This window comes from Otolemur garnettii, unplaced genomic scaffold (assembly GCF_000181295.1).
Source record: "Otolemur garnettii isolate 467f Iridium unplaced genomic scaffold, OtoGar3 scaffold00089, whole genome shotgun sequence".
Classification (NCBI taxonomy): Eukaryota; Metazoa; Chordata; class Mammalia; order Primates; family Galagidae; genus Otolemur; species Otolemur garnettii.
Genome location: NW_003852484.1, coordinates 919,802 through 944,874, shown reverse-complemented (window position 1 = coordinate 944,874; position 25,073 = coordinate 919,802). Strand labels below are relative to the sequence as shown.

General features: G+C 45.5%; 1 protein-coding gene across 1 annotated transcript in view; it reads right to left on the bottom strand.

Annotated features, from left to right (window-relative positions):
- Window positions 1-25,073, bottom strand: part of ITGB5 (integrin subunit beta 5) — a 122,652-nt gene that overhangs the window by 54,080 nt on the left and 43,499 nt on the right. Inside the window, exons 5-7 of the mRNA XM_023516278.1 lie at window positions 21,682-21,850; window positions 2,834-2,995; window positions 1,358-1,453 (exon numbers count right to left, since the gene is read on the bottom strand). Of these exons, the coding sequence (XP_023372046.1) occupies window positions 1,358-1,453; window positions 2,834-2,995; window positions 21,682-21,850 (427 nt within the window). The remainder of the gene's footprint in view (window positions 1-1,357; window positions 1,454-2,833; window positions 2,996-21,681; window positions 21,851-25,073) is intronic.

The following is a 25,073-nucleotide window of genomic DNA, read 5'->3' as shown; positions in this document are numbered from 1 at the left end:
CTTTTCCCCTTGTTTTCATCTTTTGAAACTGGCTTAGACTAAAGGAAGATAAAGAACACAAGAAGATGTAAGTGGCATTTTATCAGTGAGAATCTCAGGCAGGACAAGAAAAAAACACAATCAGACAGAGGTTCTTCTGTGAGTATTTAAGAGCAAGGAGGAACCAGGGCTGGCTGCTTGGGGGTGAGGGGTGGAGAGGGACTCCAGATTAAGTTCCCATAACCTCTCAGTTTAAGGAATGCCGGAGTGAGCTGGGCTTTACATTTTGCTCACATAAACATCCAGGAGATTTCTTGTTCAAAATGTGTCTCGTTTATGTTGTGAGAAAGCATGTTCATGAGTGCAGTTTGTAATGATGGTCCATGAAGCAGGGCATGATGGCTCACACCTGTAATCCCAGCACTTTGGGAGGCGGAGGATCACTTGAGGCCAGGAGTTGGAGATCAGTCTGGACAACATAGTGAGACCCCATGTCTACAAAGAATTAACAAAAAATAGCCAGGCATGGTAGAATACACCTATAGTCCTAGCCACTCAGGAGGCTGAGGAAGGAGGATCCCTTAAGCCCAGGAATTGGAGGCTACAGTGAGCTATGATCATACCACAGTATTCCTGCCTGGGTAACAGAGTGAAACCCTATCTCTTAAAAAAAACAAACAAAAAAACCAACCTATTAGTACCACATAAAACCTCAAATACACACTAGATGAAATTCTCCATGAAACACCTCGTTCCAGTAGGTATAAATTGGCCACAGTGTAATGATGGCTCATGGGATGACCCAGGAAAAGGCTCGTTAGAGAAAAGATTCCTACACAGACTGTTCTGTTCTCTTAGGATATTTATTGCTTTCTTTGGGAATTCCTGCCTCAGACTCTCACGGTCTCCCACACTCTGCAGGCTAAGGCATAAAACTCTGGAATACTGGTATTATTATAGCAATGTAGCCTGATTAGATGCCTTATTTTTCTTTCTGTATATTTTCATTTTAGATTTTCCTTCCCTGTTAGGGTGGGTCTCTCTGTGTTTTCATTTCATCACCTGAAAAGTGGGAATTTATACTATTTTCAAGGTTTTTCTAAGGGTTAAATGAGATACTACATGTCTGAATTCCTTGTACAGGTATCCACCGCTGTGTGGATGCTCAGTGGCTTTCTGAAAACATTATTCCCACAAGGTCAAGACAGGCCTACCGTCTACCCTCCCCTCCCCCCAGGAAATCTCCCCTACACAGAGTAGCTCTGTAAACACTCCTCACCCCTCCAACTCTCCCCACCCCACGTTCTAATCTCCCATTCATCTTAGGGTCAGTATAGCCAAGGGATTAGGCCACCAGCTTTCCTCCCTCTCAGCATACCTTGTAGAGTGTATAATGGTTTTTTGTCACTGCAAAGATGAGGTTGATGTTGTTCTCTGCCAATTTCTCTCCAAGCAAGGCAAGGGATGGATAGTCCTAGGGCCAAGGCAAAAGTCGAGGCTTTAACATTTCTGACAGGTGGGGCTCCTAGCACCTGGCCCCAGCGCACACTCAGCAACTCGGCACTTCCATGAAACACATCTCTGCCTGGCCCCTTAAGCCCCTTAATAACCAAGTGCTATCGGAAGCCCCCAAAGTGAGGAACTGGGTAGATCTTCAAGGAAAGGACCCTCTGGTACCCACCAGACTAGATTCCCTCCCCTGCCTTCCCACACCAGAGAGGAGGAGTGAGGGGGCGAGGTCCTCCATGCTAGCCTAAGTCTCCATCCTTACAGCAGGGATGGGGGTGACTTCAGAGACCCTAAGAGAACAGCCATTGCATCCTACCGCCTGCCATCAGCATTGTTACCTCAGGCTCCTCCTCCCTAATCTCCTGGCCCTATTTTACTTTCCTTGCTCAGAAAGGACAGAGAAGCTGCCACCTCTGGACAAAATGTTGGGCATAGGTGGGGGGTGTGCAGAGAGAGGAGGGAGGGAGGAGGCTGCGAGGCAGGTTAGCAGTGTCCTTGAGGATTTTAAGGGCCATTGATAGGTCTTGCTCCTCAGGTGAGCTCCCACTGTGACAGTCTTTCTTCCAGACTCCATTATTCTCAGATATGGAAGGATTGGCCACTGACCACCTTTTGAAACTGGACAAAATGAGCTTATTCAGGAAAGAAAATTAAGAATTCCTCTCTGGCCAGAAACTAGAGTGGATTTGAGGGGGAAAAAAGGAGGGCACAGTTTTTTTGGGGGGGGAAAATCACAGGGTTTAGTATGACAAGATCCTGATCATTACTAGGTCTGGGGTGGTGGGTAATTAGGGGTTCATTTCATTGCTCTGTTTTCATATATGTTTGAAATTGTGCATAAATTCTTTTAAATTATATAGCTATGTCATAGACTATTGGGACAGAAGGTTCTGGGTGCAGGAGAGCTCTGCCCACTCCTGACACTGACAAGGAACCCACCAGTTCAGGGAGCCCACTTCCAGAGTCAGCAGGTCCTGCCTATGGCACCTAGGTCAGCCGTGACCTCTGCAGGAGCACAGTCCCCACCCGCCTCTAAGATCCCCTCTCTCCTATTATTATAGACCTACCCTTCCCCCTGAGTTGCCTCTTCCCCACTAAGCAGTCCCCATTCAGATGCACAATGGCAGAAAGATAAACCAGCTACAGAAATCCCTGGGAAATGTTCCAAGTGAATGACGAGTTCTGGAAATTCAGCTGGAGAAAATGGAATAATGAAGCCCAGTCCCAGGAAGGAACCAGAAGGCAGTGAGCACTGAGGGCCAGAGGAAGGTTTTGAGGTAGGGTGAGCACGAGGACGTAGTAGGGTCACAGGAGGGGTGTCAGGGAGCCAGTCCCTGACCCTCACCATCTGGTTGGACGCAGTGTACTCATTGGCCTCATTCAGGTGGCACTGGCCGTCGTGTGGCTGCACCAGGCCCCCCAGCTTCCCGTCCAGCGCAATGTGGGGCACGTCATCCGTTGTGAACACCAGCAAGTGCAGCGCATCCTTCCGCCAGCCGATCTTCTCCTGGGGACAAAGGAGAGGGTACAACACTCTTCTTGCCCATGCCTGCTTAGGGTATCAGACCAGGCACGACCTGCCTTCGGGGGCCAAGGTCTGAATCAGAGGTATTCTCCTTGCCGTGCATGACCATAGGCCTGGGAGAGACCCGGCCTGCACTGGGGAAGCCTGGCTGCAGAGGCAGATCTCCAAGCCTGGCCCCTCCCTCTAGCCCACCACACTCTTCCCCACTCCTTTCAATCACATCCGACGGCTGCTTCTCTTGGCCACTTCCCCTTTTAGCCTCACCTGTTAACCTTCCCCAGAACAACCTTTAGCTACAGCCCCCAAGCCTCCCCATCAACACAGCTGCTGGCTGTGATTATCTAAGATGATGGTTAAGAGAACCCTTTAGCCCCCCTCAGATGAGAGTCACTCAGAATAGAGCACTCAAATGACCAGTAGAAGGGGCTGTGCTTTGAGGGTTTGGTAGATCCTGCCATCTAGTCTGTCGATGTAAACCACTCCAGTCATTAATTGAGCCACTTGGTGTTTAAGGTCAAGTAGAAAGGTAGATCTTTTTTCTCCCTTTACCACTTCACTATATGGGATTTACCCATCTTCAGAAAGAGACACACCTAAAAACAGTTTGTACTGCAAGTCATATTCAGCCATTCAGCCATTGTGTCCCTGAAACTACACAAAAACACTCACAGACATTGTTATTAGGAGCAGCTAGACCCTAATACAGAGGGACTAACACTAGGGGACGATCATCTTCTCACTAACAGTGAAAGGGCATCAAAAGGTGTCGGCAGCACAGTGAATATATGAGAGGCTTAACCCCCGCGAGAGTTCTCTACACCTGCTCGGTTCCTGGTGACGTAGGAGACAGGGAGAGCTCACAGACCTTACTAGTTTAAAGCTATTGCTAATTTTTGGCAGCTAGCAAAAGCAGAGGTAAGAAAAGGCCATCCTCTCTGACTTGTCATCTTAATGATGGACATAGAGCCTAAAGAGCTACAATGTTTTCTCACTTGATCCAGAAGCAACACGGAAATAAAAAAATAAATCACAAGAAGTCAGAGCAACACACGGGGGAAATGGGAATTGAAAAGAAGCCCCGTGAGGGCTGAGAACCAGGAGACCTACTATGAGAAAGACAGTAACCTTCTGGGAATGAGTTTCCTAGATACTCTGCATGTGTCCAACACACAGTACTGACCTCCTACTGCGTGCCAGGCCCACAGAAGGCGCTGGGTCCACAGAAAAGCTTGTTCCAGGCCTCAAAGAGCTTACAAGCAAATGGAAACAGAAACTGAGATACACTGTGATAGGAGCATTGATGGAGGGAATACGGTGTTGGTGGAAGGAGGTGGAAGAGGAGAGAGAGGCTTCTCTGCACAGAAAACACTTAAGCTGAATTGGAAGGATGAGGAGGACACTTCGAGGAAGCTGGAATTAGAAAAGAGAAGGAAGAAGGCAGAGGGGGTGGGCAATCCAGGCACTAGCAAAAGCAGAAGCTGAAAGGCACACACGAGGAAGCTGGGCATAGCGTGGGGGCTTGGAGCAATAACCAAGAAGGTCTCTCAGGCAATGAAAGGCAAAGTCGTGACAAAACTATTTACTTTATGGTATAAAAGTGGGGACAGTGGTTCCCCTTTCTGGCGGAATTGGGAAAATGTCACAGAGAGGCTTCCAGGGTGTGGACATGTTCTGTTTCTTGAGCTGGTATTTTTATTTTGTAAACATTCATTGAGATGTACTCTGATAGATAGTTTTCTGTGTGTATATTTTGATAAACAGTTTAACATTTTTAAATAAGTAGGGCAATGCATTTTAAGCCATGGAATGTGGAAAAGAAGGAATCAGATGCTTGGGAGATAAAGCATAACCAAGAAAGAGTGCAAGCCAGCAGGGTTTTCTTGCAGCAAAAATGTACAGCCATGTGCTAAACACTCTAGCAAGAAAGGAGAAGTCCAACCTTTAATTTGACAGAGTGTATTAAGAACCATAAGGAAAATCAGAGACCTAAATAAACGGACAGAGAGAGATTATTTTTATGATTAGAAGAGGCAATGGTATTGAGCTGTCATTTCTCTACAAACTAACTTATGGATTTGACATAATCACAATCAAAAGTTCAGTTCTTTTTGAGAAAATGACAAGCTCGTTCTAAAATTTATATGGAACTGTAAACAATGAGGACCAGCCAAACTATTTTGAAAAAGAACAAAATTGGAGGGCTTCTGCAGGGAAAACACTTGAAGAAATCGGCTGGAGATGGCAGGTTCAAGTCCAGCCCTGGCCAAAAACTGTAAAAAAAAAAAAAAAGAAAAAGAAAAAGAAAAAAAGATTTAAATAGACAATTCACAGAAAAAGATATATGAATGGAAATAAGTGCATGAAAGGATCCCCAACACTATTAATTATTAAGGAAATGCAAATTAGGACCACAATGAGATTGAGAGGACCAGATTAACTCCATTTTGTGGTTTACTGCACAAGCCCCATTCCTAGTTGTTTACTACATAAGCCCCACTGTTTACTACACAAACTCCATTCCTAGCCCTTCCGCTCTACAGGTAAAACCTACAAGCCACTCCCTGCTGCCTTCCCCCACCCCTCACCTGTACCAATCCAAATCCTCCTTTACTAATGAAATCACCAACCACCAATCAAAAGTGTACTCATACCCTCCTCCCCTTCTTGCTTTCTGTACCCCATAAAAACTTGCTCCAACCGGGTTCAGGGCTTGCCCTAGGCTTGCATGCCAGGGGAGTCCAGACTGGTCTGAATAAAACCTCACCTCATGCTTTTTACATCGGAGTGCGTCTCAGATTCGTCTGTTGGGGCTATTTGGGAGAATAATTTTCGGGCACAACAAGATAGCCATTACACAGCCATCTGAATGGCAAGCAAACAGTCCCTATGATACCAAATGCTGACAAGGATGTGGAACATCCAGGACTCTCATGGTTGTTGGTAAAAACGCAAAATGTACAACAACTTTGAAAAACAGTTTGATAGATTCTTTTTTATTTTTTTTAAGAGTCAGAGTCTCACTTTGTTGCCCTTGGTAGAGTGCCGTGGCATCATAGCTCACAGAAACTTCTAGCTCTTTGGCCCACACGATTCTTTTGCCTCAGCCTCTCAAGTAGCTGAGACTACAGGTGCCTGCTATTTTTTGTTACAGTTTGGCTGGGGCCAGGTTTGAACCGGCCACCCTCGGTATGTGGGGCTGGCGCCCTACCCATTGAGCCACAGGCACCACCCCCAGTTTGATAGATTTTTTTTTTTTTTGGAGACAGAGCCTCACACTATCCCCCTGGGTAGAATGCCATGCCTCACAGCTCACAGCAACCTCCAACTCCTGGGCTCAAGCGAGTCTCCTGCCTCAGCCTCCCAAGTACCTGGGACCACAAGCACCCACCACAACGCTTGGCTATTTTTTGGTTGCAGCCATCATTGTTTGGCGGGCCCGGGCTGGATTCAAACCTGCCACCTTAGGTGTATGTGGCTGGCGCCTTAGCCACTTGAGCCATAGGCGCCGAGCCAGTTTGATAGATTTAAAGTCAAGTATACACATACTATCAATACAGCAGTCCCACTCTTTGGTATTTACCCAGGAGAAATGAAACTTTCTGCTTATATAAAAACTTCTATGCAAATATTTATAGCAACTTTAGTCACAATTAGAAACAACCCAAATATCCATCAAATAGTGAACAGATAGACCCTAGTACATCCATACAATGAAATTCTACTTGGCACAAAAAGGAATAAACTCACACACCAGCAAAGATGAATCTCAGAAGCCCTTTATCTGACTCAAAGGGCAACTTACTCTAATTCCATTCATCAGATATTCAGGAAAAGATCAACAGCAAAGGCACACCAGACAACTTCCTGGGGCGATGGAAATAACTTGTACTTTAATTGTGGGGGTGTCTATAAGACTTTACAACTAAAAAAAATATATATATATATATATATGTTGCGACTGCATAAATGATCACGTGAGACATGGATTGACAGTACATGCTGCAAGAGGTGAGGCTAACCATATTGGTGACTGTTGTAGTAAGTACGATGTTTAATCTTCTCTGTCTATATATATATTTATATATAAGTATATAAATACATATATTTGATTAATATGTTTAATCCTCTCTATATATTTATATATAAGCATATAAATATATATATTTCTCACTGTTCACTGGTGTGCATATTTCAGAATACTTCTTGTGGATGGATGCCCTACAGTAGAATCTTTGAGTCAAAGACACACACACACACACATATATAGATGTATACATATATATACATCTATATACATATATACATACACATACATCTACATATACATACATCTTGTATACATATATATACATCTATATACATATATACATACACATACATCTACATATACATACATCTATATACATCTATATACATATATATGTACATATATACACATCTATGTATATGTATATAGATGTGTATATATGTGTGTGTGTGTGTCTTTGACTCAAAGATTCTACTGTAGGGCATCCATCCACAAGAAGTATTCTGAAATATGCACACCAATATTTTTGTGAACAGTGAGAAAAAAGGGTAAAGATATGAATAGCCTACTGTGGGGGAAAAGGTAAGGAAACTGAGATACCTCCTCTGTAGCTGTTAGAAATTATGTTCATAAAACGCATGAATTATGTGTAAACATGTATGATATGAAGTGAAACAAAGAATCCAGACAGCCCTATCTGCAGTGTGATCACAAACCATGTAAGAAACGAGCACAGCTCTTTTAAAAATATATATATATATATACCATAACGTGGCCAGGGTTGGGGTTCAGGGTAATCTTTTTTCCTCTTTCCCACTGTTTTCCCAATTGTCTTTCCTAGGCAGGCAGCACCTTTGCAAGACCGGGCTCTGAATGTGGCTTTGCCCATTTCCTCAATACCAGCCTCTTGAGGGTCTTGTGGGGACCCAAAGTGGGGGTCAGTGAGGAAACAGAACGACGAGGAAGGTAGGTGCCTTACGACAGGCACTGGAATCTTCCAGCTGCCCCTAGTTGCCCAAATTATTCAACACCTCAAAAGCTATTTTTTCTTCTCAGTAAAAAAGGAATAATAGCGCTTCCATTATGCCACTGACTCTTCACTACAACCCTTGTGAAGTGCAATCTTGCCATCTCACAAGAAGATGAAGAAACTGGGGTTTAGAGCAATGACGTAACTGGCCCATTCAACTAGCGAGGGCCAGAGAAGGAAGCCAGATCACACGGGAGAGGAGGCTACTACGCCTGGAATAAGTGAGATCATGAAAGTGAAGTGCTTGGTTTGTGGTAGACTCTCAACTAATGAGAGCGGATCCAAAGTAAATGTTTGGTGAATGGAAGGTGGACTGGAATGGAAACAGCCTCACAAGGGAGCAGTGGCCCAGCATCACAATAATAATTCTGTTTACTCTGAAGTGGGCTCTCGTTATGGAAATGGTGTTAACAAACTTGGCCTGGAGGTCAGGCTGCAGGAGTGCTTATTTGCTTAATTGGCCTCTCAGGCTTGGAGGTTTTATAAGCTGTAACTTCTCAGAGCATTTGTATTAGAAATAGTTTCCCTTACTGTTGGCTTGGCTAACAGAGCTATCCGTTTTGAAGGTTTAAGCTCTAAATTCCATGTTTGGGGTAGGAAGCGATAGTGGGAAAATAGATTTTTTTTAAATTTCTTATAGCATAGCTGGGTACATTAATGCAATCATGGGGTACAGTGTGCTGTTTTCATATACATTTTGAAATACTCTCATCAAACTGGGTAACATAACGTTCATGTCATTTTCTTAGTTATTGAGTTAAGACATTCATACTCTGCTTTTAGAAAGATTCCCTTGTACCCTTGTAAGATAAACCATAGAGGTGACTCCACCCATCACCCTCCCTCCCCCATCTACCCCCTTTACTGCCCCTCTCCCCCACTTCCCATATTCTAAGGCTATAATTAGGTTATGACATTTCTATAAAAGCTATGAATTAGTTTCAAAGTAGGGCTGTGTACATTGGATACTTTTTTCTTCCATTCTTGAGATACTTTGCTAAGAAGAACATGTTCCAACTACATCCATATAAACATGAAGGAGGTAAAGTCTGCATCTTTCTTTAGGGCTGCATAGTATTCCAAGGTGTACATGTACCACAATTTATGGATTTTTTTTTAAAGGGCTACAGTGAGACCTCATCTCTAGAAATGGTGTTGTCATCTTGATTGTGAAGTTTTTTTTTGGGGGGGTGTATGTATACATATGACAAAACTGGTCAAATGGTACACTTTTCATATATGTAGCTCACTGCACATCAATTATACTCTAATAAAGCTGTTTTCTTAAAGTCTTGCTTTGTTCAGAATGTCATTTAAATACAATAAATTTCTGTGAATACACTGTGCTGGAAATCCACTTATAAGTATTCTTCCCCCTGGCAGCAGTATCCACACAGAATTCATATGAGTGTCTGAAAAACTGGGCTGGGCCACGTGTTTGCCTTATCTTGTCCTTGACCTTGGGCAAGTTACTCTTTCCCTATCTCAGCTTCCTCATCTATAAGAGGAAGATAAAATAAGGTTGTTGAGAGAAACTAAATGAAATGCTACACATGGAGCGCCCAGATCTGTACTGGGAATGCAGCAGTAAATAGTCAATAATTTATAGCCATCTGGCCATTGTCATGAGTTTTTCCATGGAGTTGAAAATGTTTTACTTATGTCTGTATTCAGAAGCACACAACCTTCTACTGTCTGCTTATCTGTATTTTTAAAATTTTTATATGTTGAATATATTCTCTTTTTAAGAAAGCAATTTGTAAAAGAAGACTTAGTCATTCAGCTACACTTTTCTCCATGACTCTGAGTAAAATGTAAACAAAACCGGTTTCATTAAACATGACAGACATCAGCTCTCAGATGAAGATGTCAGGGGTGGGTGGGGAAGACACTCTGGACTCATAAGGAAGCAGCCCAGTGTCTGGAAGCAGCCCAGTGTCTGATTCCCTTAACTTTTCTTTGTTTAGTCATCAAATCTGTATCCAGTTCACCACAAGTCTGGTTCAAACGCAGTTCCATACTCATGTTTCAGCACCCAGAGAGACAGGACCTCACGTACGGTATTCCCAGGATCCCAGGGTGTCTGGTCATATGGCTCTAGGATTTTCAGCCCACACCCTGCTCTCTGTCCTCAACTGGTGTGTCCTCCTGAAATCTCCTCTGATCTCACTGTCCCAAAGGAAGGAGTCCTCCTCCCTCCCTGAGGAAACACAGGCCTGAAAATCCCGCTATCTTTGGAGAATTTGTTCCATGAGTCACTCTCTCTCCTCTGGCTCCTTCCCATATGCCTAAAAATATGTTGATGGCCCACTTATAATAATCTTTCTCTTGACCTGGTAACTCAACCAGACCATCATCACTCATCTCTCTCTTTTGTGAAGACTAACAGACTGGCCGGGTGCAGTGGCTCACACCTGTAATTCTAGCACTCCGGGAAGCTGATGTGGGTGGATTGCTTGAGCTCAGGAGTTTGAGACCAGTGAGACCCTATCTCTACTAAAAATAGAAAACCTAGCTGGGTGTTGTGGTGGTCACCTGTTGTCCCAGCTAGTCGAGAGGCTTAAGCAAGAGGATCACCTGAGCCCAAGAGTTTGAGGTTGCTGTGAGCTGTGATGATGCCATGGCACTCTACACAGGGCGACTGAGACTCTGTCTCAAAAAAAGAAAAAACAGACTAAAAGACTTATTGCCTCAAATTCCTCCCCTTAATTCCTTATAATCTGACCTCATTCTCAGTTGTGCAGCAAAAGAAGAAGTAGGAATGGATAGAAAACCAGCCCTTCCCATTTTTTTAGAAAATAAATAGAAATGGAGTCTTCCCAAGAGTGAAAGCAGACTTGCTGGCCTGTCCATCTCCAACATCTGAACCCCGAGAGCTTGAGGACTGCGGGAGAGAACAAATGGTTAGGGACTAGAGGACTTGCTTTCCTCGTTTGATGACATGAGCTTCCAGCCAAGCGGTTTGGTTCCTTGGTTGGAAGGAGTCACATTCAGAGGCTATAAGGTCTAACAAAGGGGGACTGTCACTCAAAGGAACAAGGTCCATCCCCTTCCCCTACCAACCTCCACAGGCTGCCCCTGGGTCCCTGAGAATAGTTTCCTCGCCCTACCTGGACTCTTACCCACAAGGAAGCCAACAGGGGCCAGGGAGAGATTTTCTAGATGCCAGCTCAAGTGATGCTTAGCAAATGAAATGAGCACGTGTGATTATAGAGTTCATGGCCACAGTGACCACATACAGATACAGCTTAGCAGGTGCACTACTGAGAACCAGAGAAGACAGGCTTGAGGGGGCTGCAGCAGGACAAAAGCACCAATGGCTTACTGGGGAGAAAAACAGATGTAGAGGAAATATGTGGCACCTGCAATTTGGGAGGAACCCCAGAGGTTCTCATCCAACCTCCCATCCAGTGCAGGGATCTTCTCTCTGGCACCCACTGTGTGGGTACAGGGTCCCCCAACCTCCACCACATGGCTGAGCAGCTCTTCCTAAAGAAAATTAGGAAATTCTTCCTTACCTTGGCCTCCACCCTGCTTGCCTGTGTCTACTCTAGGACATCCTCTGGAAGAGCCAGAGGGCTTATTCCCTGGGCTATCATGCTATCTGAGGTCTGTTAACATGCTCCTCCCACGGCGTGTCTGCTCAGAGGACACGGTTCCCACACCCTGCACCATCCACTCATCCCCTCTACTCTCTTGCGTCTTGCTACGTCTTACATGCAGCACCCAGAAGCAGACACAGCTCCCTGGATGTGGTGCGACCTGCACAGAGAAAAGCAGGCTGGGACTGTGGCCTGTAGGGCTCTGAATCAGACCTGGGGCAGGTGGCCTGGGTTTGGTATCTGAGTCTTCATGTCAAGTCTGTAGGTCCCCAGATCTAGTTTACACACATGAACTATGGCAGAGCATGACGAGTGAGAGAGGCTGACTCAAGGACACCCCGCGGGGGAGTGCAGGGGAAGGCCTGGGAACCTAAGAAAAGCTGGTGTCTCTCCCTTGCCTGCCTGATGTGGCTGGCTGGCTGGCTGGCCTTGGCTTGCTTTTGTGGAGACACCAATACTCTCTCTGGAAAACAGTGTTCAGATAGGAGGGAGTCCCAGAATAAAGATGCCATACCAGGAAGCAGGTTCAGGGAGGACAGAAACACGAGCTTTGAATTTCCAGGTTCTCTGATCTTGGGTCAATCTGTCTAATTAAAATTAGCAGTTGCCCCAAATGAAGGGGTCCAGGTGTCAACACAGCCTACCGCCCCAGTTGTCACTGAAGAGTCACCAGGCACATGTGCTCTCTCTGTTGAAAAAGACCCACCACGTGGAAAACAGCGTCTTGCCCCAGTGCTACTGTGAGAGTCCAGAGAGCAGAGCCAGTGGTTCTGAGACGTCCCCTTAACTAGGAATGAGAAGGCAGGTATCAGAACTCCACTTCACAGATGGGGAAGTCAAGGGCAAAGCTAAGCACGCTCACTCAAAGGGCCAGGCTCCATCAGCACACTGACTTCGGGACAGTACTAATGGTCTCCCCTGGGAAATTCCAAGGGCTGGCAGAGCCACATTAGAACTATTTCAGAGGAAGAAGAAGTTCCGCTCCAGAGAAAAGTGGCACATGCAACTGTCATCCCCAGGACTGGAACCTGTTCTACAGGTGATGAGCTGGGTCATGTGGGTAACTGGGATGGTTCCTTAGACTAGGACTCTGCTCTCTCTCTGCTGTCGTGGTTGGCACACTCCTACTTCTCCGTTCTGATGTGACTTCAAGAGACGGCAGACACTCTCATGTCAAGGTTAAGCCACATTGGCTTGTGAGTACAGTTTCCATCTCTGGCTCTGCCCTTTCTGGCTGTAAGACCTTTGAGAAGTTAGCCTTTCTAGGTTTGATTCCTCTTCAAGAGGAGCTAGTGAAACCACCTTCAAGGGAGTAAGTGAAATCGCCCTGTGACGTGCTTGGCACAGAACCTGGCTCTTAGAAGTATTCAGCCAGGGGTGACCCACAGCACCATCAGCACCAGAGTGTCACAGGGAAGCAGGACGCCAGGGTGACCCCTGAAGGGAGAAGAGCGCTATAATGTTTTGTTTTTGTTTTTTTGAGACAGAGCCTTAAGTTATGGCTCTGGGTAGAGTGCTGTGGTAATCACAGCTCACAGCAACCTCCAACTTCTGGGCTCAAGAGAGTCTCCTGCCTCCGCCTTCCAAGGAGCTGGGACTACAGGTGCCCACCACAATACCCAGCTATTTTTTGGTTGCTGCCGTCATTGTTGTTTGGCAGCCCAGGCTGGATTCAAACCTGCCAGCTCAGGTGTATGTGGCTGGCGCCTTAGCCACTTGAGCCACAGGCGCCCAGCCAGAAGAGCACTATAATTGAACCACGGGGGCCTAAGGAGCCAGAGTTTCACTGGAGTTCACACTGTGGCTGCAGCTGGGGTCGTGCACTCCACCAGTTCCCCGGCTTGGGCGACATCCACGGACACAGGAGCTGTGGCTATGTCAACTGCACATCGCTCACAGCACCTACCAGGGCATCCTGCACACAGCTAGCACTCAACGAATTTTCAAAAATAATAGCAAACACTGCACTAACTAACCCTTTGGGCAACCACTAAGAGAGGGGACAGGTTTTAGGGAGGAAATGAAGACGAGAAGGGGGCTGACTTGGCCAGGCAGTGGGCAGAGCCCTCAGCAGATCTGAGTTTGGAGACAGAGGAGTCTTAATTCCACAAGGCACATAAGGAAAAACAACTCTGGAATGTGCCTCTGATTGGCTTCCCGAATCCTGCTGACACTCAGGCATATTTCCATCACTTTATAACAATAAACATGTCCTCATTAGTATTAACAGTTTGTTTTTCCTGCTTCCATTATATTTGCAATAAAATATCTTTTCAAAAAAAAATCTGTTCTGTGGTTGAGGGCAAAAGTGTACTATTTCTTTTGGTGGGAAAAAGAAATCTTGGTTTGTGACTCAGGAGATAGACATCTGTCTTGATCCCAAACCCCACAACATCCAGTAGAACATTGTTGATGTGGGCTCTGTGGGAGAGTCCAATCTGAATTGAAGGAATTTTGGAAAATATAAGGCTGAATCACATGAATTTTTCATTTTTGTAGGAAAAATATCAACAGGCAAATAGCCAATATCATTAATAGGCAAATATCAATAGTTTCATATGGTTCCACCTAATATTTATAAACAGGTTGCTTTATTCACCTTCTAGTAGACCTGCAGGCTCAAATAAAACTCCTGACACTACAGGGTCTTTATGTATCCCTGACATACAGACTTTTTCTCACCTTTCTTTAGTTTTCTTAGGTTAGAGGACTAGGACTAGGTTAGGGTCCCCTGGCTCCAGGCAGGGCCTTGGTCACTTCTATCCCACCTTATTTTCACTTGAGCCTTTGTTTGAATGATGTCTGCCCCCCACTACTTGAGACAATGAACTCCCTGAAAACAGGAGCCATGCCTCCTTTCTCACACCTGAAAAGGCTTCTGCCTAATAAATGCTTTCTGAATTAAAAAGCATCACTGAGTAACAGTACTCCTGGCTCTGCTTTAATGGATTTGTATGCAGCACTGTAAATTACATGGAGGCAGCCTGGTGGATGTCCTGTCCAGGATGGGACGAGCTTGAGGCTAGCAGGACCTGGGTATTCCTGAACTTCAGGAGCATAAGGAACCTCTGTTTGTTCAGCAGATGTTTAATGAGGACCTAAATGTACAAGGCCATGGGCCTGGTGCTGGGGATGTACAGTTGTGGGAAAGGAGACACAGTTCCTGCCTTCAGGAGTTCATTGCCTCAAAGGGTGGCAGGCATCTTTCTTTCTTTCTTTCTTTTTTTTTTTTTTTTGAGACAGAGTCTCATTTTGTCACCCTAGGTAGAGTGCCATGGTGTCATAGCTCATAGCAACCTCAAACTCTCGGGCTCAAGCAATCCTCTTGCCTCAACCTCCAAGTAGCTGGGACTACAGGTGCCCACCACAACACCTGGCTGTTTTTTCTTTAGAGATGGGGTCTCACTCTTGCTCAGGCTAGTCTCGAACTCCTGAGCTCAACCTCCCAGAGTGCTAGAAGTGAGCCACAGTGCCCAGCAGGCATCATTCCAGTAATGGCTCAAGTGAAAATAAGGTGACAACTGGGATAGGAGTGACAAGGGCATGCCTGGAGCCAGGGGACCTCGTCTGATGATCGATCAGGGAAGACTTCTCCGACAAACAGTTAAATTGAGGTCTGAAACTTACATAGGCATAGATTAGACATTAAAAGAAAAGGAGGTGTGGATGGAGGAAGAAAGCAATGAATAGGTGGGGTGCAGGGGACTTTCAAGGCAGGGAAACTACTCTGTATGGTAACATAATGGTGGACCACAATGCATGGCATGATCCATTTGTTCAAAGCCACAGAAGGTACAACCCCTAGCATGATCCCTAACGTGAACTGTGGCATTTGGGTGACAGTGGTGAGCTAGCACCAGTCACTGATGGTGACAAATGTGCCACACTGACATGGGGTGTTGACGGTGGGGACAAGGCTGTGGGGGGTGCTGAAAGGAGGCTGTGGGAACTCTGTACTTTCCAGTCAATTTTCCTGTGAACCTAAAACTGCTCTAAAAAATAAAACCTAGTAATAAGAGAAAAAGGAAAGAAAGAAAGAAAAGCAGGAATACAGGGAAACAGCATGTGCAAAGGGACTCGCAGGAGGCAAAGCCTGGGACTCGGGCTGTCGTGGCTGGACCACAGAGACCTCGGGTGGAGGCTGAAAACACTGCAGTGCCAGGAGGGCCCAGAGCAAATCCCCGTCTCTTTTCCTCTTTGCCAAATGAACATTCCAAGCAAGAAAGAGCCTCCGACTTGATGAAAAACTGCCCTTCTGGTCAGGTATGGAAACAGGCCCAGTTTCCGGGGCCCTTCTGACCTTCCCCCAGGATATTCTACCTGCCGGGCCAGGGCCAGGGAGCTGCCGTGTGCAGACACCTCCTATGGCGGCAGCGTGGCAGAAGCCAGCCACCAGCTGCTCCCACTAGGGGGTAAGAAGAGATGCAAACTCCCTTCTGGAGTTTGGTGACAATACTAAGTGTGGCCTTGGTGACAATACTACATTGTGATTCAGCCAGTTTCCACCTCTCAAACCAAACAGCAGCTGTCAGCAGGGCAGAGAGGGAAACCATGGGGTCACCTCAGAGACCAGCTCAGCAGAGAGACTCAGAAGTGTGTACTAAATGGAACCCCACCAAACCTCTGCTACTCAGCCAGGGGAGCCTGTACCAGGCCAATTGGACCACAGCCCCACAGGGGTGAGGGGGTGTGCACACCTGCATGCACAACCCCCAGGGAAACCCAGTACTCCCGACATGTCTCCCAGAGACTCTGGCAGAGGAAGAGCGAGCAGACAGCCAGCACTGGACCAAGCCCAGGAAGCCTGTGTGATCTGCTGGTAGGAATGCTTACACGTGCTGAGACAAGAGACAGAGCGCAGGAGCCCCTTCAGGTGGCCAGGAGGGGTGGTGCTGGGGGAGGGGCTGCCTTCCCCAAAGAAAGGCAACTTCCTACATTTTTTAACTCATGCTTGGAAAAGTGACACAAGTCTGAATTCTAAAAGAAAGTAAGCAACAAGTGGAAAAAAACCAAATCAACTCTGCAGCGACTGGGATGAGGACAGCGCAGAGAGGAAATCCCTTAGAGCTGGGCCTGACTGGGGGACTGCAGGATTTTCCACACTTGACAGGTATTCACAGCAGCCCCTTTCCCCCTGGGCCTGGGGCTCAAGCCTGAACCAGGAAAGACAAAAAAGCAAAATTAACAGCTTTGAGCAAAAGGGGACAGGGCTGTGAAAAGCAGCACTGAGGCACAGCTGGAAGGCATCCTGGAGCCACCCCTTTCATCCCCACCAGCCCCTAGATGGGCTCTGTGAGGCTGTGGAGATCAGCAGCCTTCAGCAGCCTCCAGCAGCCTCCAGCAGCCTCCATGGAGCCAGCTGGTAGCAGAACAACAGGGCTCTAAATTCTTGCTCTACACTGCTACTTCCCAGAGCAGCCATTTACTAGGTAACAGAAAGGAAGGTCATACAGATGGACAGACCTGGTCCACATTCTGGTTCTACTCCCTCCTAAGATAAGTTGATTTTAACTTATCCCTGTGATGTTCAGCTTCCTCACCTGTAAAATGGGAACAACCCCCAACATTACACTCATAAGGGGTGGGACTCATAAGAATCAACATAATGTATTTTTTTAATAAAACATCTGGCACATGAATGATGGTCGAGCAACTGTAGTGACTACAGCAGTTCCTCTAAGTCCACAGAACTCATAATCCCGTAGAAAGTTTGTCAGTGTGAAGCTGTCCCACCAGTTCCTCTGAAGATGTGGTCTCCAATTTAAATTAGATGTTTAAATTTTAATTTAAATTTGAAATGCTATTACCAGGAAAGGAATAAAGGACTCGATGCATACCAAAATGATTACTCATTATATTTGCTTGCTTTGTTTTCTTTAAGACTTACTCAACCCACCAAGTTCTGAGAGGACATAGATGTTTTACAGTTTTCACACACAATGCAAAGTTAGAGACACAGATTAAAACAAAAAGATGTGTCTAAAGCGCATAGAGGATAGTACCAGGGCTCTAGAAGCTGAGGCAGACAGGCACATGTGCTGGTTTGAGAGAGCTATATTTTCTGGCTGAGCAGAGAAAGCAGCTCATAGAATCCTGTGCAGCCAAGATGTGCTCAGCCAAGCTCAAATGTGTGAGTAACTTCTTTAACACGAAAGCCACAAAGAACAGCAAGGTAGAGTAACCGGCAACTTGGAACCCAGAGCTCTGGGGCAAATTCTCATGCTGTGTCCTCCCTAGGCTAAGGGTACTGCCTGTTTTGATATAATAGGTAAGTTACCAAAGTTCCAGTCTGAACCACACATCACACTTCCACCTGTACAATTTTAGAACAAACAACTTAGAGTCAACTTCTAGAAAGTCCCGGAACAGCAATAAAAACTGGGAGAAACCATTTTCTAACCACAGTAAAGTATAAGCAGGTTCAGTCACCTAAAGAAAAGAAATTAAGGGCAGTGGCATTCTCCAATTTCAACCCAGCCAGGAACAATGCAGGGACAAAACTCCTGCATTGATGACAGAGGCTCCACAGCTATGGGTGCAGCCAAACTATCCCTCACAGCAAGGTGACCTGCTCGGGGACAAAAAGCAACTCAATACCTGTACTCACAGAAGCAGGGTCCCTATCACAAACTGAATCCTAAATAGAAAGTAGTTTCCTTCTTTTTACAAAGAACCACTTTCCAAAAATATAGAGAAGGCCACAGAGGTGGTATTTAAAGTCAGTCCTGTAAATATTCTGTATCCTGAAATCCCATGAGTTGATAACCGTCTACTCTAAGGAAATCAGAGTGAGAATAAAACCAGAGCAAAAGGTGGTGCCTGTGGTGCTCAAAGGAGTAGGGCATGGGCCCCATATACCCAAGGTGGTGCGTTCAAACCTGGCCCTGGCCAAAAAAGAAATAAACACACACACACACACACACACACACACACACCCAGAGTAAAGAGCTCCCCATGGCACTGTGAGATAGTTATCAGCTGTTATCTGTTATCAGCTCCATCTTCAAGGGCACTGGGGTCAGAGGAAGGAGCACATACGCCCTACAGGGGGTCAACCCAGCCAATTCCAGGCCTCTGAGACTCACAGCCTCCAGCAACAGATGCTGGTTATACTTAGTTTGCAGGATTAAGTGGAAGGGCCTTTAATCTGGGCAAGTCAGGAGAAGAGAGAACACTCAGTAAACAAAGTAAGGAATGCTTAGGACTTAGAAATCATCGCTGAGATTTGCTCAGATAATGGGGGAGAGTGTGGTTGAGAATGTAAACAAAGCAAGATGGGTCCTGAGATGGTTATCCTTAAAGACAAACAATAGATACATGGGTCTGTTTAATTTCACTATGCTCTCTGTGGTTGTATATTTGAGATGTGCCATAATAAAAAAAAATCATACATACTTAGTGTGAAAATTTAAGTAAATATAAAATGTAAAACTACTAAGAAAAAAAAATAATCTTAGCACCTAAGACAACTACTATTATCATTTTGGTCTATCTCCAACCCAAAGTATGGAAAACCATACTTTTTTCTTTCTTTTTGCAGTTTTTTTTTTTGGCCGTGGCTGGGTTTGAACCCCCCACCTCTGGTATGTGGGACCAGCGCCCTACTCACTGAGCCACAGGCGCCTTTTCTTTCTTTTGTTTACAAAACAGGACCATCCTGTCCACCCTATTGTATAACCTGCTTTTCACCTACCTCTTAATTTATCTTATGCATTATTCAAGTGATTAAGTATTTTTAATGGTATTATTATTACATCAAAAGGTAATGCATAATCTATTCCCAATTTTTTCTTTTTTATAAGAAGTAAAGGCTTTGGTGAACAAGGAAGGATGACATTTATTATAAAAAGGCATTTTTTTTTTGAGACAAGAGACTCACTTTGTCACCCTCAGTAGAGTGCTGTAGCATCACAGCTCACAGCAACCTGCATTGTTCCTGGCTGGGTTGAAATTAAACAAACCCATGTATCCTGGGCTTAGGTGATTCTCTTGCCTCAGCCTCCCGAGTAGCTGGGACTGCAGGCACCCACCAGAATGGCTGACTATTTTTTTGTTGCAATTTGGCCACGGCCAGGTTTGAACCTGCCACCCTGGGTATATGGAGCCAGTGCCCTATCCACTGAGCCACAGGCGCTGCCCAAAAGGCAATTTCAAATAAGAAAAGAATTGCTTGGTACTTACCTAAATGTAAACTGACAGCCCAAAGGGGGGTAAGGTAAAGAAAGAAGCTGGTGGCTCACGGGTGGCACAATTATTAACTTTTCAGATATACCCCATTGCAAAGACCATGTGGAGAAGAGGAAAAACTTCAACAGGTATAAGACTAAAACATGCTCATAAAGTGAATGCTTCCCATTCAACCATAATTCACTAGGTTTAGTCTACTAACATCTCTTCTGAAATGCTTTGGTCTTGAAATACTAAGTTTTCAAAGAGTAGAATCTTTCGCCCATATGGGATATCATAGGAAGGTTCTGTAGGCACAAGAGTGGATTGGATGGCTTCTCCAAAACCACTGTGATTTCATCAATCATGTTGTTTCTATTAATAGACTATAACTGGATGTTGCTTAGTCCTGTAATTGGTTTCTTTCTCCCAAGATTTACAGATGATGTCCTCTCCTGAAAAAAGAAAATCTGAAACGATTCTCCAGGTGGAGAGACACAGCGACTATTTGTTCACTGCCAAGAAGTAGAATTTGGTTGAGTGTCTGTGAAGACACTTCCTTCAATCAATATCTGAAGGCCAATCAAAAATATAAAGTTTCTTTCTGAATCAAATCTATAACCTATTCATTTTGTGACCCATTTGAAAGACTCAGAACATTTTAGCTGTGCTCCGTCTGGCTTTCTCAGACTGCTAAAGAACATCAGAGATCTCTGAATCAACCGGCTTGGCTCTGGCCAGCAGCTGGAAGAAGGTTACTCAGCACTCAGCAGCCATCCCGGCTAGGAAAGCACCCCTACTCTCCTCTCCCGGGGCCCAAGGACTCAGGGACTCAGGGATGGGCACAGCCACAGTGGGAGCCAGAAGAGGATGGCATTTTCCCTCCCCCTTCTCCATCTCTGGTTCCCATTTTGGCTTTTTATTTCAGAAAGGACAACTGTATTTCTCTTCTCGTCCTGTCCAGGACTGAGTGGAGAGGAAACACTGAACCCGGGCTGAGGTCAGAAGCCCTTCGAGGTGGCGATTAAGGGCACAGCACTTAGCAAGAGAAGAGCAGCTGTCTTATATGGCCTGAGTTCTAACCTCTGACCCGGCCTCCAGAGTTCTTAACACCTTTCTGAATTTTCAGGAACGTATTACCAGTTACACATACTCTATGATAACCGCTATGAACAAATGCTAAATGTGCCCACAAAGAGTAGGAAAGCACAAATTTTAAAACTGTGTATTGAGGTAGCAAATTCAAGAGTGATTTTTATTTGGTATCATTGTTATTGTTTTGACAGTAGAAAGTTATTGCCAATATTCCATTTATATATTTTGCTAAGACTGGAACCTCAAAGCATGAGTTCATTTCTGACCTAAGGCTCTCCCTCTGGATTCATATATCACAAAGAAGCCGAGAAAAACAAATTAATGGAAACGCAACCCAAGATGTCACACAATTCCGCTTCAGCTAGTTCTCCAATACAGCAGTCTCTAAAGTTTACCAAAATTGGGCCAGAAAGCTCTATAAGCATCTACGTATATGGCCCTTTCCCCTGAAAAGAAGTAAAAAAGCCAAATGTATAAACACAGAACAGCTGTCTTCTGGCAGAGACAGTACACAGCCACACCCTGACACAGAGACTCACACCAGCCCGGGCCGGGCCTTAGCTCCAGCTGTTTTAATTGCTGTAGATTTCCCTAAGGCTCCACTGAGCTCACCTCTGATGTAAGAGTGGACAGGAGCCACACCTACGGTGGTTCAAAATCCACCATCCCCTGCAGGGAAGACCAGCACCCACAGTAATGCTGTCTACCATGACCTACAGGGCAGGGACAGACCAGAAAAGAAAGTTACCTTGCAGACAGCTGCCTGGAGTATGGCATCAAAGCCCCCCTCGGGGGCATCGCGGTTCCGGGACACCCTCTGTTTCCGAACTTCCTCATTGAAGCTGTCGACTCTGTCTGTGAGAGGCAGCAGGTGGCGGAACCCGAAAGAGGGGACGCAGTTTGGAAATAACTTGTAACTAGAGACAAAGAGAAGAGTCATTTTTTCATCATTGTCCCCATTGCTTTATAAAACTTTATTTCAACATAACTGTGCTTACAGAAATGCACTCATAATGGTTCAGAGAGTACAATTTCTGTTTAATTCATCCTACATAACTTGAACCAAAAACTCAGTATGGGGTTTAAAATTTTAAAAAAAGATTTGCAATCTGGTTTATTTTCATCTAATCATGTATAAAAGATCCATCAAATGTGTCTCTAAAATCTTTACCACGTGTTCTGTGCATTTACTGAGGCCTGGAGAGGTTCCAGCAAATATTTACCCAGCACCTACTACATGTTCTTGGGACAGGCACAGCGGGGAGAACAAAGATCAATGACACTGTCCCTACTCTCCAAACATCAAGCCCTAAACTGCAGGCCAGGCACATATGCCAAGGTGTCAGTGAAACGCACGGACAAATGGTTTCTCCAGTTGTTGCAGGAAGACTTGGTGTGGGTCCTGAAAGGTGTGTGGGGCCCCTGGTGTGGGCAGGCCCAGGCAGAGTGGAGGGAAAGACTCCTCTGGGCTGAGGAAAGTGAATGGTGTCCAGTGAGGGCAAAGTCAGCCGAGTTACTCTATGAAGCCAGCTTCTCACAGCAACTCTGCTGCGGCTGGGTAGCAGAGAATCATATAAGATTCCCATGTCAAGATACCCACTAACCATCAGAATGTGCTGGTGCATGAAAAAGTGCTAAATGGAACAAGAATAAGAACATTGTTTCTGCTTCTCCATTTATTTATAAATACTGCAGTGATAAACTATCAGCTCTCCTTGATATAATAAAAATCATTTAGAAACCAAGCATCTTTAAATGGAATGTTATATCTAGAAATTTGGAAAGAAGGAAGTGTTGCATGCTAAAAATAGGCTCATAGCAAGCCTGTCTCCTAAAATACTGGGCAATCTCCTCTTCAGTATGTGGTGCAGACTCCAAGCGACCCCATTCCTGGAGGAAGTTAGTTCCCAACTATAGTTCTAGGAATTTCAGCTTGATCCATAGCTAATGAAGTAGATGTTTTACAAATGGGATCACAAGGTAGAGGAAGCATAGAGAGCCCAAGGACAGAGCCGGGGGGGGGGGGTGAAGGGGCTGCAGCGATACAGGAGGCTAGGCCTGGGCTGCAGGGCCTGTGGCCTTGGTTAAGGAAGCCTCTCCTGCAGTGGCTCATGCCTGTAATCCTAGCAGTCTGGGAGGCTGAGGCAGGTGGATTGCCTGAGCTTAAGCGTTTGAGACCAGCCTGAGCCAGAGCGAGACCCCGCCTCAAAAAACAGCCGGGCGTAGTGGCGGGTGCCTATAGTCCCAGCTACTTTGGAGGCTGAGGCAAGGGGATCACTTAAGCCCAAGAGTTTGAGGTTGCTATGAGCTATGATGCCAAGGCACTCTACCCAGGGGAACAAAATGAGACTCTGTCTCAGAAAAAAAAAAGCCTCTATTTTCAGAATAAAAGATGGAAACCCAGCACTAACAGAGAGCTCTGGGAGAAAGGCTTTATAATCCAATCCAAGCTGTGTGCATGAGAAAGGAAACAGGTTCAGCAAATGCTAGGACTCTGCCCCGACTGCCACCACAGGGCAGCCTCAGCAGGCACGGCTGCGCAGGCGCCCCTTCTCTGCAGAGAGGCAAGCTCTGGCTCTCTAAGGGGCCATTCTACTTCCTGCCCCCCCTACCACAGTCACAACCACACAACGGCACAGAGTCCCTCCAACCAAGCCAGTTCTGGACAGAAGCAACCGAACTCCCATGAATGTGACAATTCTCTCTCGGGACGGGACGGACAGGTGGCAGCAGCTAGAGGATTTCCCCACTTGCCTTTCCTTTGTTTTCTCCCTTCTCCTTCCAAATCCTCAGGAACACCTTGTGCTCAGAAAGGTCAAACTGTTTTTCAAACCCATGCCTCGGGCCACCCAAACGTCCCATTACCGCCTTGTTTTTCCATAAAGGGAACAGACATGGAAATTACATTCCCAGCTGGCAGAGGGAACTGAGGTCCCACCTGCAGCTATTAGACAACTGGATAGTGGGCCCAGGAGGAAGTCAATGGGTCTAAACTCTCACTCCTCTTTATCTCCTCCCTCCAGTCTGCTGTGCTGTTTTTTTCCACGAATTAGGATTTCAGATGTGTGTTTATTGTCACATGTGGTCAGGTCGGTTAAAGTGAGGAGAGAGGCGGAGTAATAATTGCTGTTTAATGAAAAAACAGAAAAGCTGTGAGAGACTAACCCAAGCTCAGCATTTTTTACCTTTTCCCTTTCACTTCTACAAACAGCAATAAGCAAATACGTTTTTACTGTGGAGAATTACTTCTAAGCAAATGTGCTTGCCAGACAGAAACTTTCATGGCAGAGAATTTACTATAACCAAATCAGAGTCACTTCTTACTGAAAGGAACACAGACTCTGGGAATGGATCCATTGTCACTGGCACAGGATGTCACCTAGGGACTAGTTAACTGATCTATCTAATCCCTGGAAGAGCCAAGTGGCCTGAAGATCCAGGTACTTTGGGGTCTCATGCCAGGAAACTGTTCTACCCCGACCCTATGTCTGCTGTAGGGCCATAGTTTAGGGATTATTATATGAAGGATTATTAACAAGGAAGATAAAAAATAAAATACATGTGGTTAAAGAGCTGAGGGAGTGTGTGTATAAAAGGTGAATTCAATTGAAGACACTAAATTGAGGCTAATCCAGAAAACAATCTAACACTTTAGGACAATATCATGAATTGAGCTGACCTGGAAAGGCTCCCCTCTTATTCTAAATATACAGAACTGCTAGATAAAATTTAATTTAAATGTATCTTATATACAGACAAGACTAGAAGCTTAAAAGAGAAATCCCAGGTGCCAGAAATGAAGAGAAAACCATTAAATAAATGTATGAATGGACTTAAGGGACTAAGTGGGAGGCAAGCAGGAGCTCATTCCCAGAGCTCCCCTCTGTGCTGGGACTTGAGGGAGGTCTCCCTCGCAGCAGGAGGTCACAGGCCAGCGGGGGAGCCTTCTACCGGCAGAAGGCCCAGCAATGCAAAAGAGCTCTCTGCATAAACCCAAGTGCCACAGAGAGCTGGCATGCCACTGAAGCCAGACACAGGGACACTCCAGCTCCTGGTCTAGGAAACAGGCAAGGAAGCTCAGTATCCACTCTGGCCACGAGTGAAATGTATCACCCCTAGGAATTCTTTTTTTTTTTTTTT